The 14,650-nt window shown below is 37.5% G+C and overlaps 1 protein-coding gene and 1 pseudogene across 4 annotated transcripts in view; one reads left to right on the top strand and one right to left on the bottom strand.

Annotated features, from left to right (window-relative positions):
* LOC307197437 (uncharacterized protein) overlaps positions 1-14,650 on the top strand; it is a 231,892-nt gene that overhangs the window by 26,023 nt on the left and 191,219 nt on the right. For all 3 annotated transcript variants that reach the window (XR_013831409.1, XM_079943318.1, XM_079943317.1), the window contains one exon: positions 1,006-1,076. Coding sequence is in view for 1 of the 3 variants with exons in the window: in XM_079943317.1 (XP_079799443.1) it covers positions 1,006-1,076 (71 nt within the window). In the remaining 2 variants the exon portion in view is untranslated. The remainder of the gene's footprint in view (positions 1-1,005; positions 1,077-14,650) is intronic.
* Positions 7,652-11,714, bottom strand: LOC307196955 (DNA replication complex GINS protein PSF2-like; annotated as a pseudogene). Its single transcript has 2 exons — positions 11,707-11,714; positions 7,652-8,396 (listed from the first exon to the last, which is right to left on the bottom strand). The product of its transcript is annotated as a DNA replication complex GINS protein PSF2-like (transcript).

Genomic DNA, 14,650 nt, shown 5'->3' with positions numbered 1-14,650 from the left:
TAAATTAAAAATAAAATAATTTAAATGAGCAAAAATTAGGTCATCAAAATTGTATAGTGTTTTATTATGGTGAATAAAAAGAAGCTTTTTCATTGCATACATCAGGAATTCATTAAAGGAATGTTGAATTGTTTGATTATGCTAATGGCTTTGTGTTCATCTACCTGCTCTTTTGCAACTTGCTTTTAAAAATTATGCATATATTTTCATGCTGATTGGCTTGGGTATGGGATGCAGTTACAGTTAAGGAATAAAGTGAGGGAAATAGTCCTCAAAGGACAGAAACTCTGTCCTTGATCCAGGGTAAAATAATTACTTTACTTAACACAGCGGGTGATAGGATTAAGTCACCAGAGAAACAAACCCTAGTTTCAGGATCTGGAACCTACTTTCTAGGAGCTAATCAATGACCAAGCAAAATAAATAGCTTAAATTAAAAAGATAAATTTTAAAATGTCACTTATGAATGAACCCTTTTATCCATTTCTTCTTTTTTTTGCTCCATTTTATTGTGTGTTTTTCACAATTTTGTTGATGTCTTTTACTGAGGATTTAAGATGTTTGAGGTGGAGAGTCATGAAGGAAGGCATTAAATTTTGTTTCTGAATTTCATAACCCAAGAAATGTAGAGGGCTTTATGACTGTTCAAGGTAACAGTTTTCTCTTCTGCATTTTGATTGAAAGTGGCCAACCATAGTCTAACTAGGGTAAATAAATGGATGAGTGTGGAAAAGGCATTTATTTTACAGAATTATGTGTTTTTGAACATGTATTTAAAAAATCCTAATTAGTAGGATTCTTGGTCCTACTCTCTATTGAAAGAGACTCTGCCATTATCTCTATCCATTGGTCAGTTACCAAATTGAGGACCTTAGCCTTGTTTTATAGAATCCTTAATAGGAATTAAAATGTCAACAATATAATTTTTTGATAGAAACATGCATTCATAAAAATGAATTTATTTCTGAAAATCAATTCTAAAGTCATAATCTCTGAATATTTCAGACCCAGACTCAAGATAATATCACCAACACTGGAGAGTGTCCATAGCATACAGGCTCTGAGTTCCCTCAGAGGTAAGTCCTGCTATGAAATAAAACAGTGCTTCTCAAATGTTGATGTGCATACAAGTCACTAGAAATCTTGTTGAAATGTAGATTTGAATTCAGTTGATCTGAGGTAAGGCCTGTAATTCTTAATTCCTCACAAGTTCCCAGGTGATGCTGCAAGTCTGAGTTCCACGCTTCATATAACAAAGGAATAAAGACATTACAGTTTGACTGTCCTAATGGAGAGAAGCAGACGAATAGTCCAAAATTCATTCATAAATGGCTTTAGAATATTCTTTTGTACTTATCTGGTTGTGAATTTATATTACATTTTAAAAATTTAGTGCACTTTAATTGAAACATTCTAAGGAACAACTATAAAGACTTTGGAAACCCTAGAATGTGGCAATAATCCCTTCATTCACTCCTAATAACTGCAATTTTTGTTTTTTGAGAGGCAATATAATCAGTTTACATGCTGGTTCTTGACAAGATAGAGTTGCTTTATTTTTCTCTTGGCATTTTTTCCGCCTGATTTCCTTTTTAGTATGCATTTAAGTTCCTACCTTTGGGAAGGGGTGTGTTGGATTGTTTGTACTTTATAAATTTTCTTACTGAAGTAATGTTAAAATTATTGACAGATTCCCAAGGCAATACAGAAAAAAATATTTTGTCTATATGATATAAGACTATGTAAAATAGATTATAGGCTGTGTGAGTAGGGAGTTTTGTAGAACTGGAGCAGAAGGAAGAGGAGGAAGAAAATGGGACATTGCTGCTCTCCAAGGTGCAAAGCCAAACTTTAATGAAATTTTGAAATGGCACTGAGTCATTTTCAAATATTCATCTATCTTTCCATTTTAGCCCTTTCCTCATGATCCCCTATGCTTCATGCACTCAAATTACCTAAACCCTTATCAAAATGGGAGATGCACCCATGCTGGCGTGCTGTGCACGCCTCCAGGGCATAACATTTCCTGCAACTGAGCAACATGCATCAGAATCACCTAGAGATACTTGTTTGAATGCAAATTACTGTACCTACATCAAACCTACTGATTTAGAATCTCTGGAGTGGGACTAAGAACTTCCCATTTCTCCAAATTCTAGAATTTGATGTTACATGTTCGAAAGTATGAGGACCACTAGTCTACATTTTGCATGGTTATCCAGGCCTGTTCTACTGCATACTCTGCAGTTATTCTGCAGCTCCCACAAATTAAAAATCAAATTTCTCTAACAAAGCTTGCTGAGGTGTTGGTGAATGGACAGACCTACAATATTCTCAAAGATATTTGGATTTTAAAACAGAATTATTGTTAACTAAAATGCAATTCTATTTGGCAAAATTTTAGGCATCAGGATAGGTGAAATCAAGTGGACAGGATATTTATAACGGAGATTTTCCTCTGGAGTAAAACCTTCAAAGATGTTTCTCAAAAGAGAAACAACTTCCTCTCTTTCTTATGAACCTAAAGATTCCCTAAATAGTTACAAGCCCCCATGCCCACCCATCCACATACCATTATGTATAGTTACACAGAGATTTGGGGGCAGAAGCAGCCATTTTTGTGGATGATTTATAAATCCTGTGATGGTACATAAGGACTGAGTGGTTTCGTGATATTTTCCAGGTGACTAAACCAGGGTGGAGGAAGGAAGTAGCAATATCCCTGTTCCACACATATTTACTGCTGAGTCCTTCCCATGGAACAAGTCAACACAACATTTGACGGCAATTAACAGCACAATGTGGCTAGTCTTATTAGCTTCTTTCTTTCTTTTTTCTTTCGGAAGGCTGTTTGTTGGAATGAGTTTAGGTTAACTATGTAAAATATACTCAGTTAATTGAGAGTGAATTATAGTTATAACTTTATATAGAGCGAGGACAGGTCTGAGGTTGAGATGAAAAATCACAGACCTTAAAAGTCTAACTTTGATTCCAGCTAGGGCTCCACACACAGATGTTCTCCTTTTAGTCTTTATTCATTTCCTCTTCTCCCTCTTCATCTGCAAAATGGTAAAGTAATAACTACTGTGCAGCAGTGTTCTCGGGGAGTAATCAATGTTTTTCCCAAGATGAAAAATATTTTGTATGTAGAATGAACAGTAGTACTTTAATTTCAACCACATGCTCTGCATAAAATAGGTCATTAGGCAAAAAGTTTTTTCCTTAAAAGTAGAATATGATAATTAGCAGTGGAAATGCAGAATTTTACGGACACAGTGATATTAGAAGTTGAATATCTGCTACAGTAAATCTTCTCACACACTTAACAAACAGCATGAGGTTTAGGTGTTTGTTTTTACAAGAACAGATTTTGCTAGTTTTAGGGAAGGGTGGATGAGGACTACTGAGTTCACTGATGGCTGACTCTTCCATGAATGGAAGAGACTTAGCGGGGGGAAGAAAAGACAATGTGAAGATAAAAGAGTCCAGTTCCTTCCTAAAATCCTTGTCAAACGTACAGGGCCCCCGAGTCTTCCAGCGAACTCATATTTGACCATAAGTTGTGTCGTAGCTGTGAGACAAGACTCAGAATTCCTGGAGGAAAGAGGTTGATACTTCCTTCCTTCAACCTTCCAGATATAACACACATGGTCCTTTAAAATCTAGAGTGATCTATCTAAAAACAAACAAACAAAAAGCTAAGGAAGTTAATAATTTGCTTCAAAATCTCCTTGAAGTAAGCTGGGGATAACTGGAGGATTGGATTGTACGGGAGGGAAGTTGATTAAAGACAAGTCAAGGATCTGACCAGGAGTTTTGTTTGGTCTTCAGTGCATGTGGCTATTTAAACTAAAATTGATCACAGTTGAATAAAATTAAAAGTACACTTTCTCAGTCATTCTGGCATATTCCAAGTGTTCAATAGCCACATGTGGCTACTGTATCAAAGGTACAGATATAAAACATGTCCATCATTGCCAAAAGTTCTATTGGCCAGCACTGGACTAGATATTCACAGACCAAATCGCCCACCAGGAAAGGTCTTTCTGCCCTGAACAGACCTCACCTCTGACCTGGTGCCCATACTTACTTCTCTTTTTAAAGTCACGTTACTACTGTATCTACAGAGTCCTTACTGGTCACTTATCTTTTTATCACCTTAAAGGAGATAAAGTGAAATACAGCAGATATTCCTGATCAGATAGAATAAAGGATTGGGATTTGTACTGAGATATGATTGCCGTGTTTTTTCTTTTACTGGTGTATTGAAATATAATCACACAGGTTCCAAACTTTAGGAATCTCCCAAACCAGCAGTATGAATCGACATTTGAAAAGGGGGTCCCAAACACCAGACTGCTCGTGGTAATAGGAACTTCTCTAATCAGCCAATCAGCCATGCAGGCAAGTAAGGAAGCAAACACTGAACAAACAATTATTTGTCTAGCAATGTTGGGGCACAATGGAGAGAGAAGACAAGATTTGGTGTTTATTCAAGGTATTCATATGAGTCTGAGGAACAGTTACCTGAGTAGAAAAAAAACGTGGAATTAAGTTACATACAAACTTAAATGGGTGCTCTAGAGTTTTTACTTTAGATAGGAAAAGGCACCTGCCCAAAGCTTCAGGGCTCTTCTTTGGTGAGGTTGATGGCAACCAGGTGGAATTGAGTGTAGATATGCCAGAAGGCTTGAGCTTAGGTGGAGGGTAGAGGTAGAGTGTGAGTGACAACAGATTTTGACAGGTTTTTTTTTTTCTTTTTAAAAACACAGAAATTCTTTCTTGAGGCAGTTGGTAATAACACTCAGATGCTGGATCTGATGTGTAGCATAAGATATTTTTAACTTTTCTATTTACAGAAACACTGAAAGATAGCTTTCCCACTGGACAAAATTCTTTGTCTGTATTCCTCAGGCTTTTCGATAATTGAAAAAACAGACAGTCAACTAACTTTCCAACTTTAGATCAAATGCAAGGAAATCAGTGGTGTTCAATTGGAGAACGAGAGGTCCCTAAATCATATAGTTCTCTGTTTTTGCAGAAAAATAGATGCCTGTATAGAATTATCACCACTCTGGCATATGTGAAGGAAAAAGAAAACAAAGTAAAGCCTATGAAGAGATTTCATAACAAAAAGAAAGGATAAATAATACATACATAATAAGTAGATACATATTTCATTGTAGTTTAATCAGTATAAAATTTTGAAACTAATCAAGTTTTATAAAACATTATACATATGACAATACAGAAAAGAGATGACATAAGGTGATAGAGATGAAAAAAATGTGTGGGCCAAGAGATGTAAAGTAATATAAAGGTTAAGTACAATAAATAAAAATGTTATAAAATTTATTAAAAAGTGGAAATAAAATTTTTACCTGTTGTAGACAAAGTAAAGAATAGGACTGACATGGCAGAAGATCAAAAATTACATAAAAGATTAACTTAAGATGTTGCCTAAAATGCATAGGACGGCAAAAAGAGGTGCAAACAATTAATGGAAAGATGATAAACACAAAAGATAAACAACGAAATATGGAAACTTGTTGTTTTCCTAAAGAAGAATCATAACAAATGACCTAAAAGAAAATGCAAAAATATTATGAGAGAAAACACCCAGGATAAACTCACTCTGTAAACTCATATGGCCCATGAGTTGTCAGGTTTAAATGAAAAGGAACTGAATGGAAACACATTCTGATAAAAGTCTGTACATTTAAAAATAAAAAAGAAACTACAAGCATCTAGGATGAAGGAAAAAAAATTAAATACAATGAAAGAAAAAATACCTGGGTTTCAAACTTTTCCAAAACTTATAAAGAAGAGAAAACAACAGAGCAAGATCTATCACAGAATTTCCCAACACTTTTGCAACATGGCCCCAGAGGAGTGAAATGTGGCATGTTTAGTGCTTGGGGCTGTTTGCAGTCAGGTGACTAGTGTGGTAAACCTACTGCCAAGGCGTTTGCTCAGCCACCCTCAGGCTGAGGGAGTTCCCATCCTGTTACCATTCCTAAACCCATTCTTGACATAAGGAATTTTAAGGGAAAAGGGTGTGATGTAAGAGATCTGGACCCAGTCAGGTTTCCATATTCACTGGGAAAAGTAAAGGGAAAGACTAAAAAGCTAGCATTCATATTGTTCTGAAAACAAGCAACTATCAAGCAATTTAAAGTCATATTCAAGTTCAGTGAGGCACAATTAAATAAACATTTTAACAAAGAATTTGTAAACTGTGTTCAGAAAAAAAAGATGGAAAATTGAAAAATTACTATAACAAACTTGTAATGATAAAATAGTTTAAAAATGATAATCAAGGGGCTTCCCTGGTGGCGCAGTGGTTGAGAGTCCACCTGCCGATGCAGGCGACGTGGGTTCGTGCCCCAGTCCGGGAAGATCCCACATGCCGCGGAGCGGCTGGGCCCGTGAGCCATGGCTGCTGAGCCTGCGCGTCCCGAGCCTGTGCTCCGCAACGGGAGAGGCCACAACAGTGAGAGGCCTGCGTACCGCAAAAAAAAAAAAAAAAAAAAAAAAAAAAAGATAATCAAGGTTTAAGTACTGATTCTTAAAAAAAATGAAAGCACGGAAGGGTAGAAGTGGAATAAAAAAGTTTGGTAATTTTCTCATTCTACATGGAAGAGGTCAGGATAGGCCCTTAAAATACTAATATTCATAAATAAAGATATTTGAAATTTAATATTTTAAAAATGCAAGCCTAACAGTTATAAAACAAAAACAGGATGTTTACCTTTAAAATGAAAAGGAAAAAATTAAATAAAGTATAATGTAAAGGAAGCACAATAACTCAAAAGCATGAAACTAGATTAAAGAAGACCAGACATATTAATCATGAAAATACATTTAAACACTTTGAAATTTTCTATTAATAGGCAAATCTCAGACTGTGTGCAAATATCAAAACACAGATGTCATTGGCAGCGTAATTTTGCTATTAAAAAGCTCAAAATCTATTCAGAAGAGAGATAAAATTTTAAACACACCATATAAATCAAATACATATGTATATTTAAAAATAAGAAAAACTGGAAAAGAAAAAGAATTAACATATGAATTCAGATGCTAGGAAAACAATAAAATAAAACTAAAGAAAATAGAATGAAAGAATTAATAAAATTAAAGACAGGAATTAATGAAGCATTGCTGAATTTTTTTTTATTCCGTCTTCATTGTGTATCAGAGCTTAGAGGACAAACATGGGTCAACCGTCGCTAGCCACTCATGTGCTCTCCTCCTCTTTGTGAACCACCTCTGTAGGAGATCCTAAATTTAGCTCAAGAGATCAGGATCAAAAAGGGAAAAGAAAAATGCCACGGCCTCATCGGCACTCCCGCTATCTCCCTATCCTTTGAAAGCAACAAGTGACGTCACCCAGCACTCACCTGCGCATGACAGTTTCCAGCCAGGGCCACTCACCTGCGCATGACAGTTGCGATCAAGAGCCTGAAGGCCCTGCTGGGGGAAACCGCTTGTTCTGCCAAAGCTTTTTTTCTTTCCCGCATGAAAGGCCAGCTGGCTCCTAGGTACAGATGTGGAATTACAGCACGTGTCGAGGACTAAGCACAAGCCTTTCTAACAATGCTTTCTAACAATGTTACAGAGCCGTTCCTTGCTTCACTGCACTTTTTTTTCAGACATTCAAAAGTGGTTCTAGAACTCCAGAAATGTGAGTCTCTCTATCAAGTCCTGAGCGCTCACACACCACCCGGGAGCCTCCTGCCTCAGACAAGGGCCTGGACGAACCTGTCTCTCCCTCGAAGTCTTGAGACTGGGCACCTTCAGAAGGTTGCAGGTGTGTGCGGAGTTTGTAGTGGAGCTGGTGGGAGGAAAGCCCGGGGGTGTTGACCTCCATCAAGGTCAAGTTATCCAGCTCGGCGCGTGTCACTCGTTGTCTCACTAAGCTGTCGGCAGACGCCCGGAGCTTGGCTAGCGAGTGGCCAGATCTCATCTGCTTTCGGGATGTTGTCCGAAACCTTATTTAGTAGGAGTTTGGTAAGTTCCCCTGGAGTAAGGGCTAGGTCTGGGGGGAACTTTTCTTCCTTTCCTTCATGATCCTTCATCTTCTCCAACTTTTCTGTGTCCGTCCACTCGGGAAGAAGCAGCCGACCCTTCTTGGCTTTGGGTTGATCGCCCGCTACAGAGGCACCTGCACTGAGGAGACAGGGCAGAAAGGCCCCAGGTCGCCCCCAATGAGGTAGATCTTGTCCAGGCTGAAGTTCGGGATAATGGGGACCAGCTGCTTCTTAGCCACAAATTCCAAGTCCTTGGCGGCGCCAGTGGTAGGCCTGGGACTCGCCCTCAGCTCCCAGGAAAATGCGCGGAGGTGGCTGCTTTCCTGCCACTTTCCCGCCACGGTGCAGGACCCGCCCCCTGAACTATTTTTAGAGTTATTTTATGCCTAAAACTGAAAGCTGATGCTTTTTAAAAAATCAGTAAAATAGAGTTAACCTTGGCAAGTCTGATTTAGTGAAATATGGAATACATCTATTTAAAATTAGAGTTGTTTTAGTTATCAATATTGAAGTGATTAAAACATTAAAAATAATGGGTAAATTGCGTGGCAACAAATGGACAAATCCAGAAAAGTGGATATTTTTCTAGAAACTATATGCAGGAAGTTGAAAAGATCACGTGTACATGAACAATAAAAAGAATAGGAGAAGATAATTCAATTATTTTTTTTTTAAATAACGGGGGTAAAATTTCTTCATTAAAGAATTGCAAATCCCAAAAGCCTTAAAAACTGACTGGCAAATTTGATCTAATAAAAATTTAAGACTTCTACTAAAATATCTCAAAAATAAAGAACAGGAGAAAATGTTGGCCACACATCAATAGACAATGGATAAATATGCATAAATATAAAGAGCAAGTATGGATCTAAAGGAAAAAGATAAACAGTTAAATAGGAAAATGAATATGAACAGGCAATTCATTATATTTTTATTAATTAATTGATTTATTTATTTTTGGCTGTGTTGGGTCTTTGTTGCTGCTTGCAGGCTTTCTCTAGTTGCGGCGAGCGGGGGCTACTCTTTGTTGCGGGACGCAAGCTTCTCCTTGCGGTGGCTTCTCTTGTTGCAGAGCACAGGCTCTAGGCATGCGGGCTTCAGTAGTTGTGGCACGTGGGCTCAGTAGTTGTGGCTCACGGGCTCTGGAGTGCAGGCTCAGTAGTTGTGGTGCACGGGCTTAGTTGCCCCGTGGCATGTGGGATCTTCCTGGACTAGGGCTCAAACCTGTGTGCCCTGCATTGGCAGGCGGATTCTTAACCACTGCACCACCAAGGAAGTCCCAATTTATTGTTGAAGATACTCAAATGGTTGATAAACATATGAAAGTTATTACACTTCTAAATGCAAATTAAAATAATAAAGACACTTTTCTTCCATAAGGTTGACAAATTTGAAGTAATTGATAAGAACTGTTTTTGGCCAGAATGTGAGCAAACACTGTTGATGGGAAATAAATTGCTGAAGTCTTTGATAATGGACAGAAATTTTATGTAAAGACATCATTGGATTGGTATTTGCCTGTGTATGTGAGTGTGTGTGTGTGTATACACATATGCATATGTATATATAATTATATACATAGGTCTCATATATAACATTTTCATATATAACATATGAAAACATATACCTATGTATATATATTTTGCATTTATATGAATTTGTGGAGAGTAGAATAGAAGGATTCACCCTGTGATTTCCTCTGAGAAAAGGAACAGGGGCTGGTGTAGTGGTAAATGAGGCTTTCACGTTATGCTTCATGTACTAGGTGTTTGCCTCATTTGCTTTGTTGTGTGTTTTTTTTTTTTGCGGTACGCGGGCCTCTCACTGTTGTGGCCTCTCCCATTGCGGAGCACAGGCTCCAGACGCTCAGGCTCAGCGGCCATGGCTCACGGGCCCAGCTGCTCCGCGGCATGTGGGATCTTCCCGGACCGGGGCACGAACCTGTGTCCCCTGCATCGGCAGGCGGACTCTCAACCAGTTCACCACCAGGAAAGCCCTTGTTGTGTTTTTTAACAAAGAGAAATATAATTTATTACTTATTTAAGTAAAAATATAACTTCTTGCAAAAGAAGGAGTGGAGGTAATTTGTATTCTAAGGGTACAGAGAAATCATTTCAAGGATACCCCAGTGGATATTTTGGTTATGAAGTAGATAGCTGTGGAATATTCTATTCATTAAATTGGTTAGCAGAATAAAAATTCTAGGACTGTCTCACGATGATTTGGAAGAGCCTAAAGCTGTGGTGCATTTTCCCAAGTCATTAAAACTCTTTGTACATTTAATTTAAAATTACTACCTAACATTAGGTAATATTTCTCTGTCATTCAATTTTAAGTTTCTTACAATTTGCCTTTTAAAAACCTCCAGCCGTGAAGGGTCATTTTTGTGTGCACGTTTGTTGCCATGTCTATTTATTTTTCAGATTGAAACACTATAGCCTGTAAGCTCCCGCACCCCACGTTTCAAAGCCGTGTATTTTCTTAGGCTATTAGGAAGATGTTCTTGTGGAGAGCTCCTTGGACTGAGAATTTCCTTTCTGTTTTTATGTGAAATACTCAAGGAAAGGCCTTTCTGTAGTTGCTTTTCTGTCTTTTATAGATATGTGTAGATCAGAAATATTTTCTGTCTTCAACTGCATTCTTCAACCCTGAGTCATGTAGGCCTGTCAGATTCAGCCTTGTAATTTTGCCTTTATACTACTTTTCACGACTAGCATTCTTTGGGCGCCTCTATGCTCTCTCTGAAGCTTCACTCTCTTTTTTACACTCAGTGTTCCTGACCCACTCACCTTAGCATGTATTTCCACTAGTGTTCCTTGAGAGTAAAGTTTTTCACTTCTGAAAATGAGTATTTGCTCTGAATGTCTCCGGAACCTACACCGACACAGCTGTGTTTGATCTTCTCACATTCAGAAGCTGTTTGCTCTCTGTGAAACTTGTATCCTGTGAGGACATTTAGGCTGTTCCCAGATCCTTTAGTCCCTGCCTCCATAGGGTTATCTCATTTTGGTTGTGATTATTTTGGAGTAAGATTTGGTTCCCATGGCTTGTGGTATAAGTGGGTATCCCCCTTTCACTCCTCAGTGCTCCAACCACATAGTTGTTATACTATTCAGGGCACACAGCTCTTGGTGTTTGGGCCACACTCATGCCTGTCCTAAGTTCACGGGGATTCCTTGTTCCTAGTTTTGTAGAGGATATTGTCCATAGTTTTGTTTGTTTTGTCTTCTTTAACACCCCTGATTTATTATTTAGGAGGATTTTGGGCAATATTTAAAAAGCTATACTGCTGGCATCATCACACTGCACAGTTGCTGGTTTATTTGATATCAGGAGGCTTCAACTTTTGTTTATGTAGTGAAATCTATCAGTATTTTCATCACCAGCTTATTTAGAAATGTGAAAATAAGGGTGTTTTGATATTTTAATTTTAGCTCATGTCTTAGCTTTTTTGGAATGTAGCATTGATTGTTGATTTTCTTTCTCCCACTACTTAAAAGGCCATGTGAGGGCGGTGATACTGTCTTATTCATCTCTGTGTTCACATCACCTGGCACCTACAAACAAATGCTTGTTGGAAAAAAATGAATAAAATTTTTATAATTCATTATTATTACTATAATTCAATAAAGTTTTCATTCTTGGTCCACCTATGTAAACTTCTAGTACTTACCTCTTCATACCTCTAAATTTCTACCCTCCCCTTTTCTGCTTTCTTTTTTCTCCTTAGCAGGTGTATTACTATCATGTTATATCTTTTTTTTTTTCATTTGCATCCTTAAAATCTTTTATTGTTTTCCTGCTGCTTATAGGATAAAGTCAGATCCCCCTTGGATGGCAACTCAGTCCTCCCTGATCTGGCCTGGCCTGTGCCTGCGCCTGCCTCTGTCCCATCCCACCTTCCCTGACCCTCCATCCAGTCACGGTGCTCGCATCGTCTGGAAAGCAACGCATTCTTTCTGTATGTTCCTGCTTTAAATTTTTACTTGTTTATCTCCTGTTTACCTCCATTGTCTTCCTGGAGAAATAGCATAAATACCCCTCCCCTTCATACTCCTAAGTGAGTATTGCCCTTTCAGGTCAGAGAATATTGTCATCTTTTTTTTTTTTGAGATTAAGTTTTTATTTTATTTTATTTTTAATTAAAAAAATTTTTTAACATCTTTATTAGAGTATAATTGCTTTACAATGCTGTGTCAGTTTCTACTTTATAACAAAGTGAATCAGTTATACATATACATATGTCCCCATATCTCTTCCCTCTTGCGTCTCCCTCCCTCCCATCCTCCCTATCCCACCCCTCTAGGTGGTCACAAAGCACCGAGCTGATCTTGCTGTGCTATGCGTCTGCTTCCCACTAGCTATCTATTTTATGTTTGGTAGTGTATATATGTCCATATCATGTTTTATCTTACTTATCTTGTTTATTTTGTCTCTCCATCCTCACCACTGACAGGAATGTGAGCTTCCTGAAGACAGGAATTTTACCTGTTTTCTTCACTGCTATATCCCTAACATCTAGAGAAGTATCTGGCAAAGAATAGATATTCAATAAATAATTCTTGGGGTGATTTTCTTCCTTAAGAATGAACTTTCATAATCCTCATTCTTACACGTGTGAGGTGTTATCAGTTGAAATCATGGAATTTCTAGCTTTTCAGAAACGTCGCTGAAATTAATGAAAAAAACAAAAAGTGAGGTCATATATTTTTATAAGCATATCTAATTAAAAGAAAATAACTCATTAATTATAAAAATTTTGTATCATTTGCAAAATGTTAAATTATTTTAACAGAAATGCTCTAAGTTTAAAAATGAAGATGTTAATTTTTCCTTACAGTACCACTTGGTTTACTGTCTGCTTTGGGAAAATGGCTGACCATAACAGTTTTCTTTTTTTTTTGTACTCAAGTGCTTAATTAAATGTTTCATTGGGTGAACATATCATAAGCATGTTAAAAGATTCCCATGTTATGATAAAATACATCTTATCTGGTTTCAGCAAGCAATGCACATCTATTGCCTGTTTTTCCTTCTGTCATGTACAACTGTACGTGCAAGTTCCTTGAGGCTGGTATTGTGTTGTAATAGCTTTTCTGTCCATGGCAGCTGGCTTAGAAACAGTTTATAGTATGTGCTTATTAAAAGTTTATGAAAGAAATTAATCTCCATTATAAGTCCTTGATATTACCCATGTTTTAAATGGATTGAAGTCAGTGATTTAGCCAATCTCTTTATCTGAGCTAAAATGAAATGTTGCAAAGTTACACTAATGATGGTGGCCATGAAAATACAACTGTCAGATCTCCAGCTGGTGGAGCATAATTGACTGACAGCACTAGCAGCTGCCCCTCTGGCCCCCACATCATGTTTGCCTTGAGACCATTCTTCCTGGTGGGCTGCTCCCAGCCAATGACTGACATAGTGGGGGTACTAAGGCAGCCCCTTCCTATGAGATATAGAACTCCTTTTGTGGATTGACTTGAGGAGTCCCCATCAACCTTGCTGAAACTTGAAACTGTGCTGCAGTTGGAAACTCCTTCTACCCAATCATCTTCCCTTGTCTTCCTTTTCACAGGTGTCAGACCTGCATCTTGCTCCCCCTCAGTAAATCTTTTGCACATATAACCCCGTCTTGTCAGCACATCTGAATTCATACAGAATGCTCACTAGCAGTTTCTTTTCTCTTCCTAGATAGGTCACACGAATGTACAACACAGTGCACATTTGATACACAAACTGATATTTAACTTAGATCCATTGTTATCTGGTTTACAGCTCATACCAAATAATCATAGAGGCATAACAGTGTAGAAAGATAACATCTGTGTCTAAATCATCCCTGACACCAGTATACTATCTTTGATGGAAAAATTGGTACAAAAACAGGAAATGTCAATCCACCCATCTAGTCAAATACTATTGCTGTGGTTCAATGATAAGAGATTTCTCAGGCTACTTGAAGGTGACATTGAAAGGGCTTAAGCTTTAGAATAAGAAAGGTGAATTCGTAGGAAGTTATGTACATGGCAGAAATCCTGAGGCTTCATGGAGTGACCAGTAAATTAATTAATTAATTAATCAAAATGTATTTTTCCAAATATCATCTTATGAAACCATGTGACCTAGTCTGAAGTATAATGACCCCATTTCATAGACCTTCTTATAAATTCTTAATTAAATGAGATTAACCACAACTAAGACCTACGGTAGGATTTCTTTTATATAGATTGTGACTTTTCTGATATGTCAAATAGGAAAAAGAATCTCTGAATTCATACTAAATATTCTTTTCTTTCACATTTATTTCACTTGGCATTATTTATATAAGAAGGAAACAAACACATAATATTTTAGAAACCCTGTAAAACAAATAAGCAAAATAACTCCTTTGGATCCTTTTATTTTATAAATTCAACCTTTGAAAGTATAAAAATAAGCCACAGTGAATATGAATTTCCTTATAATTTTCTCCTTTTTTGAACCTCAGTCTCAAATGGCTTCTCATTTTAGAGTGGGGGTGAACATTGAATGTGTTGAAGCTAATTATAAATGCTCGGAGAGATTTATCAACCTATGGAGGGACCGTATCCTTAGGGTGCAATTGTGTGGTAGGC

This window comes from Stenella coeruleoalba (assembly GCF_951394435.1).
Source record: "Stenella coeruleoalba genome assembly, chromosome: 14".
Classification (NCBI taxonomy): domain Eukaryota; kingdom Metazoa; phylum Chordata; class Mammalia; order Artiodactyla; family Delphinidae; genus Stenella; species Stenella coeruleoalba.
This window is presented reverse-complemented; position numbering and strand designations above follow the sequence as displayed.